Source organism: Medicago truncatula, chromosome 8 (assembly GCF_003473485.1).
Source record: "Medicago truncatula cultivar Jemalong A17 chromosome 8, MtrunA17r5.0-ANR, whole genome shotgun sequence".
Lineage (NCBI taxonomy): Eukaryota > Viridiplantae > Streptophyta > Magnoliopsida > Fabales > Fabaceae > Medicago > Medicago truncatula.
In genome coordinates this window covers 29,010,925-29,021,792 of record NC_053049.1, presented here as the reverse complement: position 1 = coordinate 29,021,792, position 10,868 = coordinate 29,010,925, and the positions used below count along the sequence as shown (strand labels likewise).

The window sequence follows — 10,868 nt, the reverse complement described above, 5'->3', positions numbered from 1 at the left end:
CTAGTTCTAACAAACCAAATTAAATGAGTGTAACAAACACAAATGTCCACTTTTTTCCTTTATCATTTAAAATGTGTAACAAACTAAATGAGTGTATCTATACTTATTTTTCATTATAACAATTATACCCTTAAACAATAATTTTTCTATAATAAAGATTGTTGTTGGTGTCATTAAAAAAATAACAACTTAGTTTATATTTTTTTGTTATATTGTTGGTTTTATTCAAATAGATAATCATTGTTAGTTTGATTTGTTTTTTTTTTTTTTTGATAGTTTGATTTGTTATAATTTGAAAACAAAAAACATTTATATTTTACTTTTAATCGAAATTAAAAATTTATAAAAAAAAAAAAACACCATTGATAATTTTCAAAGGTTAGCGCAGTAAAAAAACAGAAAGATGGACACGTGAGTGCCTATCTTTTCGCTAGTTATATATGAAGAAAACAATATCTTTTAGCTCTTTTGAGCTGACTTTTTCAGTTACCAATTATGTCCTCAATTTTCAATTTAAATAACTTTTTTTTATAAGGCCAGAGCATAAAAACAACAAGAAAGAGAATAGGTGATATATCATCTATATTGTAATCTTGTGTCTAGTGCTCATATATATTATTAAAAAAAGAAAAAAGAAATACAGGAAAAAAATTGGGGGGACATAGACCTAACCCAATAAAAACACACAAATGTGCATGACAACCCGAACATGCATTACAAGCAATATAAACCACACATAAAATGCCTCCGATGATTAATCCTAAGTAAACAAAGGTCAGCTATTTGGTGTATGAAAAGAACCAACAACTCCCTGCAACGAGGCAACAAGCAACAGAGACTCATTCAGGTCCAATTAGTCCAATGTCAATCATACGAATGACGAGGATTCCAAAGCAGTCTGAAGTCAGCCACAATGACTGCGACATATATTAAAAGCATCGATGCATCACCATATCTCTGAAACCTGCATAACTCAACAGCTCTGAATCATAATCAACGAAATCAAAGACATGACCACATATATGACACCAAAGTAACCTTGTGAATAATGGTGTATGAATCAACTGTCAACACAGAAGAATTCACGAACCAATAGCCCTTGCAATCACACAGCAGCTATACCAGCCCTTTCGAGCCCAAAACCATATGTATCCTCCGACACAAGGAGTTGCCGAAGGACATACCGGATCTGAAATATAACAGGATATGAGAACATAACCTTTAAACCAACCAAATCCATGATAACAAGACCAAGCTTTTAACGAAGAACACGTTTTGTGAATCAAACACACAAACAATCATTGAGCTGAAACCGACCACCACAACCATCAACAGGCCGCAGTAGTTTTGGAAAGCCAACGTGCAGATCCGCGACGGCGGCTGCTTGAAAAACCCCTTACAAAGACCAGAAAATCGCCATCACCGTTCAACGAATCAAGAATCAAAGGAGGTACGAAGAAGATCTGGTGGTGGTGTTGCAGAGAGTGGTGGTTCTTCCAAGAAAACAATTCCATAAAAAATTCAATCAAAAATCAAGTTTTCATTCACCAAAAATATAATTTTCAATTTAAATAACATCTAACAAATAGATAAGAATAAATTTAAATATTAAAAAAATGTAACAAACACGATATAGATATTCTTGTTTTTAACACTCATAAACTAATGTGTATTTTTTATAAATAAATAAAAACTACGATATATAATCTTGCCCGCACCGATTAAAATTTTTGGATCCATCATTGCCCGTATGTGGGACAAATTGGTCCAACCGGGGTAAACAAAATATATTGTATGTTGTTTTCTCTTATCATTTATTTTTGTTGCTTGAATATTATTGTGGTTTTCTCAGTAGCGAAGCTACCACTGTTTTTATGAGGGGGCCAAATATAAAGAAAAGAATAAATTAAACACTAATATATAAAACCTAATTAATTTTACTCATATTTAATGAAATTGCAACAAAGAAAATAAAAGCTAACAATAGTTATTTATTTGACCAAAAAGAAAAATAGTTATTTATAAAAGTTGAACTCTAAGGAGTTTTTAAACTAAATAGATTATCAATATTTTTATAATACCATCTCTATTTTAACCAACAAAATTGTTTGGAGTGACCAAATAATATCTTAATGGGGTAGCTATATACATACCTAAGTTAAAGGGTTAAATATGTTTTTGGTCCCTATAAATATGTCAAATTTTCGTTTTAGTCCCTCTAAAATTCTCCTTCAACTTTTAGTCCCTATAAAATTTTCAATCTTCACTTTTGGTCCCTCTTTTAAAGTAAACTCATATGTAGAATTCATATTTTTTAATAAAATTTTCCAGAAATATTCAAAATATTACAAGAATACTCCAAAAAAAATTTAGAATTTTTTAACAAAATATGAATTTAATATGAATTTATATATGTTTTACGGTTAAAAATTCATATTTAATTTGTGTTTTGTTAAAAAATTCTAATTTTTTTTAGAATATTATACACATTTCTGCGCAATTTCATTAGAAAAATACAAAAATTAAATTAAAAATAGGGACCAAAAGTAGTGATTGAAAATTTTATAAGGACTAAAAGTTGAAGGAAAATTTTAGAGGGACTAAAACGAAAAATTGACATATTTATAGGGACCAAAAACATATTTAACCCTAAGTTAAATATTCAAGATTTTTCTTCTTCTTTTGGGATAGCCAATGCTAACCCATGGTACTGAAGCCCTTCGCCGCTGGTTTTGCTTCACACTTAAATCTAGGTTTGATGTTGTTGTTACTGCTTGAAACTACTCTTATTTTAGTTGCTACTTCATTTTGCTCCACGCATCTAAGTTTATTGTGGAATTTTAAGTTCGAATTCATAACATAAAAAACTGCATTAGGATGGAAAAATCTTCTACCTGATAACAAAATGTGAAAAACAGTATTTAAAACAACATTGGCAAATTCCCTAAAATAAAAATAAAAAAACAACAACATTGGCAAATAAGAGAAATTATACGGTTCAATCATCTTATGGTCCCGTTTTTGTTAAAAAAAATACTTTAAACATTTTCTAACGGAAACTAGAACAAAGTAAAATACATCTAAATGTCTTTCTGTGGCTATTAAAATCACGTTTTAATATTTCCTTTCGAGTTTAAAGTGAATCCAATAAAATTGGGTTTTATTTTTAAGAAATAGAAAACTAAAAAAAATATTTAATTGCGATTTCAAGAGCCAAAATTAGGTCGATAGATATATATATTTTAATATATAAACTGGTGTTCCTTAAAAAAAAAAAAAAAATATTGTTTAGTGTCTTCTTGAAGAAAAACATAACCAAACTGAATCGGAACCGAACCCACTTCCAACAAATAACTCCAATTATCAATTATCCTCAGCGTGTAACTGCGGAGACCGATCAAGTTTTGTGGAACTCGACGAACACTCTGTGAGAGTTTTAACGTTGATGTATGTTCAATGCTAGATTCGAACTCAAGGTTTTGGTTAACCTACAGGAGACTCTTATAAATTACATCCTTGTAATTTCAAACTCCTCACACTTTTGGTTCCTATAATTTCAGATTCCTCCACTTTTAATCCCTCATTTTACGTGTCATGTATGCAGATTCTGCTGACGTGGTGGAATGAGGGATCAAAAGTGGAAAAATTTGAAATTACAGGGACAAAATCTAAATCTTTTTTTTTTACATGGACTAAAACCGGAATTCGCTAATATTATATATATGAAATGAGGTATTTACCCTTTAGTTTAAATGAGTCCCTTTACGCCAGAAACTTGTGCATGATATCTTTTAAAGTCGGATATCCATTGACCACTCTAAAATTTCTAGGCAATCAAATGGCATAAAGTAGATATTATACTTAAAACCCTCTTGGATAAAAGCTTTGAACTTGGGAATGAAAAAATAATTAATTTTTTTTCCGACCAATCGGAAGAAAGTTTTTCTGATAAATTTCAAAGTCACAATATAAAGACTCCCCTTTAACACCAAAATCATCAATTCTTTGGGTATTTAAATCAAAACAAGTTAGTCCATCATCATCTTTAACGAAGAATAGATCACCTTTTTTTCCTGCTCCAAGAGGACGCCAAACATTAGGCAAGGGTCCGACTATGAAGAGTTTAGTCCATGATTCTCTATGACCAGGTTCACCCAAAACATATATGTGAAAAGCTGCTGTCTTTACATGCTTTAAGATCATAGCAACAAACCCATTTAACACCACCAAGTCTAAGTATCTCCTGCCCATATCCACCCATTCATCATGATATCTATCTTGCATATCCAAGGGTAACAGTGTAGTAGAAAACATCTCAGTGCTCAAGTTAAAAGAAACCATGTAATTATCATCTCTCATCGCCCACCAATGACATAATCCATTCAAGTACACCTTACGACCTGTACCTCTAGCCATATCGTCTAAATCAAGTCTCTTCCAAGAGTGATTTCTTATGCTATAAATCTCCCAAAAAGGGTGTGGCTTCATTGGCATATAAGTCCAGTCAACTTTGTCATAAGGTATATAATTATAAGTATGAACATAACGAATGATCTTATAGTCATCATTAACATGGTCATAACCACATCCATGAACAACAAACCAAGGAGTAGAAGAAGGTAAAACTTGAGCAGGGCTTCGAGCAACAGTCTCCAATTGCTTAGTATCTAGATTCCATAATGCAACCCTTGCATGACGAATATCAGAAAAGCAAATAATATCGTTAAATCCAGAATCAAACAAATAAATCTCATCCGCGTCCAGTGGAAGTGAATCTGGCCATTTCAATTCAAAACTGTTCTCAAATTTGTCGCCAGAAACCAAATACAACTCTGAACCATCATCTTGGGGACATGGCCATATCTCCTTTATATTTAGAAAGAGATAAGTGTTGTTGTACAATGACTGATGCATAGATATGAAATTTTTGCGGAACATATTCATAAAACTAGGGTTTTCAAATAAAAGAGACCATGATTTGCACGCACAAGTAAACCGCTTGAGAGATTTGAGGGATAGTTTAGAGAAAATAATGAAGGAAACATCTTCAGGAATATATAAGCTACTGCTAACCTTTTCATTGTTTGGAGCCATTGATTTCTCACTCAAACTTCTCCAAGGTGCCGCCAATCAATTCCAACATACGTTCCCTTCCCACAATAATCCCTAAAGGAAACCGTGGCTATAAAAAAAAAGGTAGCACTCGATTAAAACAAGGAACTTTTATTTTGTGATAGATGAAACAACTGAGGTTGAAAATAAGGGTTTTCACGTTGTGTTGAAGAAAAGAAAAAAAAAAGGAAACCCTGTTTTTTCGAATAAAATAAGTGTTTTACTCTCTTTTTGACAAGTTCCACAACAAACAAAACTCTCTTTTTCACCGGGAGTTAGTTTACGGTGGCTAAATATTTATACGAGATTAAACAATGTTATCGTTTTTTTTTTTAGAGAAATAATGGTATCTTTTAATTTAAAGGATTGTAAAAAAAAGTTAAAGGGTTAATTAAGTAAATTATTGTGATGAATCAATACTATATATTTATATCTATACTATATATAAAAAAACAACTATTTCAAATATTATAGTTTGACTTTTTCTTTTCAAATATGCTCTCAATTTTCAATACAAATAAAACTTGAAACAAATAAATAAAAATAAATTTAAATATTAACAAATATGTAACAAATAGGATATCAATATATGTGTGTGTATATATCTCAACAATGTGTGTATGTGTGTAACGAATAGGATATCAATGTGAGAATAAAAAATGCAAGGACCAAAAACAATTTTTTTTTACAGGAACTAAAACTAAAATGAGGCATATTTGCATGGACTAAAACCATATTTTAGCCTTAAATTTTTAAATTTTTAAATATTAATGAAAATGATTGATATATAGATTTATAACAAAATTATTTTTGAACTCAACATATTTTAGTTTGCCTGCATATAAAATTAAGATAAAATAATGATCATTTATTGTTTATTTCAATAGTAATTAGTAACATCATAACATAAATGTATAAATGACATGTTATGATAAAAAAAATATCTTTAAAAACTACATTTTTTGTAAAGTCTCCATCTTCTCCTTCTATTTTCTCTTCTTTAATGAGAACTTTTGTTAAATTTTGAGAAATTCCTTTTGATAAAGCTACATATAATTGATCATGACTGAAAACATGTCGTGGAAGATCGATTTCGTCATTGAGAATGGTCTACCCTTGTGACTTATTTATGGTAATAGAAAAACTTAGTCTAATGGGAAACTGTTTTCTACTAAGCAAAAAGGGAAGTCCTGAACTCGCATTTGTTTTTAATTTAATTCTGGGAAAGAATGCTCTTTTTCCAGCATTGCTTTTTGTTAGGATTTCCACATCCAACATATTCTTAAAGAAACCACGACATAACAATCGTGTCCCATTACACAGACCATATCTAAGGTCTATGTTTCGCAACAACATCAAAGTTTTTACCTTTAAAATATGTGGTGGAATACTTCATTGAGCAATTGAATTTAGGAATTCCTGTTGATATGGTAGTGTAGCTAGCCTTTTGTTTCTTTCTACCCGATTTATCTATCTTTAATCCACCGGTTCTATTTACACTTCAATTTGATTTTTTTCTTTTATACTGTGATTATGAATTATGATATTAATTACTCCTCGCATATGAATCACATACACTCCTCATATTAAATGTGTCTGAACACGTGTTGCATCCGGATCCACAAATATAATTACCCTAAATTATGTGATTTTCTCAAATTATCAACATTATTGGCGTGTCAGTATCTGTGTTGTATCTGATGTCGTTGTTCGTATCCATACTTCTTAGTAGTCCTCTCTTTTAATGGCCTCTCAGATGGTGGTTTGAATGTAACCAAAAACAAAAGATGGTGGTTTAAACTTTCTAGTGTTTCTATTTTTAGTTGTTGGTAACAGAGTGTGATTATGGTTTAACAATTTTGAATTATTTAAATGGTTTTAACACTTTGATTTCATTAGATTTGGTTGGATATTGGATGGGGGCTATGGGAGCAGTGTATCAATTGTATACATGCAGAACGTTTTGGAATCACAAAGAAAAAAGTGATGCTTTTATTCCTTTAAACGGCAGTGGAAGGAGCTTAACGCCAAGAAATGTTATTGCTTATTTTCCCGTTATTTAATAATAATTAAAAAAACGGTTCAGTTTAGATAAAAAAAAAGTCACGCTATCATAGTTTGTATAAGCAACTATAAATCTGTAAAGTCAAATAATCCTTAAAATTAATCGTAAACAGTTTGAATCATAATCACTTATAAACCAACAAAGTCAAATATAGTTGTTTAAAAAAAAAAAAAAACAAAGTCAAATATAATCCATTAGATTAATCGACTTTGATTAGTTGTAACATGAAAGAAAAAGAGAAAAACTTAAGAGGGCTAAGAAAGGTTGAGAAAAACTAAGCAATGCGGGAACGAACCATTAACCGTGAGAACCCTACTTATTAATATTTAATATAGTGCTAACAAATCTTTTTCTAAAATATTTTGAGTCCTAATCTTTTTTTAAGAGTATTTAAAGTCCAATGTAATTAACATTATTTTTTGATCACGTTGTTACTAATTTTTTTTTCAGAAGATTCAAAGTTCAATATTTAACATTTTTTTTGCTTACATTTGTTATGATCTTTTTTTTTTTTAGAGTATTTAAAGTCCAATCTTTAACATTATTATTTTTTGCTCACGTTTGTTACTAATATTTGTTTTAGAGGATTTAAAGTCAAATCTTCAACATGATTTTTTTTCTCACGTTTGTTACTAATATTTTATTAGAGGATTTTTTCCTCACATTTGTTACTAATATTTTTTTTTAGAGAATTTAAAGTCCAATCTTTAACAATTTTTTTGCTCACGTTTGTTACTAATATATTTTTTAGAGGATTTAAAGTCCAATCTTTAACAATATTTTTTTGTCACATTTGTTTCTAGTTTTTTTTTTAAAGGATTTAAAGACTAATATTTACCATTATTTTTTGCTCACGTTTGTTACAATTGATCAAAGGTTAAGGAAGAGTAGCTTAATAAAATAGTAAAATAATATGGAAATACTGTTTTTTGTGGAAGGGATATTAAAATACTAGACAATCTTTGTCGGTTATATTAAGGGGAACAACACAGATGTACAACATAAAATCGGCTGATAAAAATAACATGAGTTTTAGTTTTTTGTGAGTTTGATCTATGGTTAACGAGGACGATTAGTCACATGGATTAGTAATTCATATGTTATTTTAAAATTGGCTCTAATACCTTATAAACTAAAAACAACTTATAAGGAATTGTGTGTAAGTTTTCTCCTTCAATTAAAATTTATTATTATCTATTTGTTACATGTGTTATTTGTATTTAAAATTATAATTAAAAATTAAGGGTATTTTTGGAAAGAAAAGTTCAACCCAAAAATGTGTTGAAAGGGTAGTTTTCTTTATCATGTATTTATAAAATAAATACATGATATTATCTATACTTCTATACTATGTATAAAGAAAACTACCCCTTTCAGCATTTTTGGGTTGGATTTTTCTTTCCAAAATTACCCTCAATTTTCAATACAAACAACACATGTAACAAATAGATAAGAATAGACATATTTTTCCCTTGTTGTAAATGCTTTTAAGTTTTCTTCTTCTATCCCTTGACAAGTCAGAAACATGGGATAATGTTAGAGTCCTTCTTAGAAACATGTGTCGTATAGTTTTTCATATTTATAGGGAGGGAAGTCAAGTTGCATATTCGCTTGTAAACTTTGGTTTAACTATGGATTCCTTTGTTATTTGGGATCATGTTCCTTTGTTTGCAAGTGAATCACTTGGTAGGAACAAAACTGGTTTTCCTAACTTTTGATTTTCCACTCCTTGAGGAAGTTTTGGTCTGATCTCATTCCTCCTTTTTGTACTCTATCTTTATTTATATATTTTGAGGGTTGTTTGCACTTTGCAATACCCTAGTTAAAAAAAAAATTAGATAAGAATAAATTTAAACATTAAAATAAATGTAACAAACACGATATAAATATATATATTTTTTGTTTTTTTCCTTTATCATTTAAAAAGTGTAACAAACTATATGAATATATTTATACTTACTTTTTCTTCATTTCAATTATACCCTTAAACAACTTTTTCTATAATAAAATTGTTGTTGGTGTCATTAAAAAAAAAATTAGATTATTATTTTTTTGTTATATTGTATTATTGTTGGTGTCGTTGAAATAGATAATCATATTTAGTTTAATTTTTATTAAAATTTGAAATCAACAAACATTTATATTTTTTTAAGTTTTAATCAAAATCAAAATCTCATAAAAAAAAAACACCGTTCATAATTTTTAAACATTCGCGCAATAAATAGAGCGGTTCGCTAGCTAGTGTAGCATAAATATCTCAATAAACTAAATATATTTTATATTTTTGTTTTGTTTTTGTTATATCTTATCTTTTAAAACTTAATTTTTATAATTGCATAAATTATCTATTACTTCTTTTTATTTATCTTTTAGCATCATTTTTTTAACCAAAAAAAGAGGTGCAGTAAAGAGCTGCAACCCCAAAATGTGTATATATATCCAAAAAAAAAAGGAGAGATACAAAAGGACTTGAGTAATTTAGGTTGGAAAAATTAAATCACTTTTAGTACAAAATTTTGCAAAATAAAAGTTTAGATTCTTCTACAATCTTTAGTTGAAGCCTTTTTTGAGTAAAAATCCTTGTTATGATCATCATATAAATACTAAAATTGGTAATAAAGAGAGAATGAATCAAAAAGAAAATGAAGAAAAAAATATCAAGAGGCTTTGTTAATAATGATCCATACATGTAGAATTGAGTGAAGGAAGTGAATCTAAAAATTGGCAGAACAGGCATAAAAAGATTGACGAGATAAAATGAAGGATAAAATAGAATATAAATTAGTGCACATTAATACTAATTACGTACACAGTGAGGAACACATTCGAACCTTGTTATGTTTAATCACTTCTTAATGCTAGCAAATCATTTTTTGATAGCCTCATGAGGAAGAACAACATTAGATCATGTCTGTCTTGTATTGAACACACCACCGTAACAGTACAAAACTGTATAAGAACATTAACAGATAATAATTCCATGATTTCGCTACGTCAAGTCCAATTAAGTTACCTTGATTTCGTTTTTTATAGTTTTTTGTCGAAAGCTTCCGGCATTTATGCAGGTAATAATTCCATGATCTATTCAGCTTTTGAATAGAATAGCTAGATCAAAATGAGACAAAGCATAAAAGAATTGTAACATGATTAAAACTCAAAATAGAAAAATCGATTAAAAAGAAATACAAATTCCATGCCTTTCGTTCTTCCAACACCAATATTGGTTGAAAACAGATGCAGAAAAATGAAAATTGCAGACCAGCCCCTCCACGGATCAACTACTGCCTGAACAGACCTAAACTGAGAAATTTTATAATCTAGGCTATTTTATTTAAAGCTTAGCCAATTCCAAGACGACAATTTTACTTCCTCAATCATCTTTTCAATGCATATTTCCTTGTTTTGGAATATTTTATTGTTTCTTGCCGTCCAAATGCTCCATACGCAGGCGAGCCACATCACTCTAACTCTCTTTGAATAGGATCTACCGCTATCAATCAAACCACAAACTGATCTAGCTAAGCCAAACAATCGTTGTGCAAAGCAGAATGGATTCCAAACCAATTGCAGGTTTTGTACCAAACTTTAGCGAATACCAGACACTAAAAAAATAAGGGACTAATCGATTCTTCTCCTCTAAAATTTCCCACTCCTTGCAGCATCTCCTGATTAATCACTCCACTTCTATATA

The 10,868-nt window shown here is 29.6% G+C and overlaps 1 protein-coding gene across 1 annotated transcript; it reads right to left on the bottom strand.

The window, feature by feature from the left end:
• Positions 1-864: 864 nt before the first annotated feature.
• On the bottom strand, positions 865-5,094 carry LOC11406393 (putative F-box protein At3g16210). The gene is made up of 4 exons (XM_024773028.1): positions 4,065-5,094; positions 1,297-1,395; positions 1,123-1,189; positions 865-964 (listed from the first exon to the last, which is right to left on the bottom strand). The coding sequence occupies exons 1-4, from the start codon at positions 5,092-5,094 to the stop codon at positions 865-867; spliced, it is 1,296 nt and encodes a 431-aa protein (XP_024628796.1).
• Positions 5,095-10,868: the final 5,774 nt, after the last annotated feature.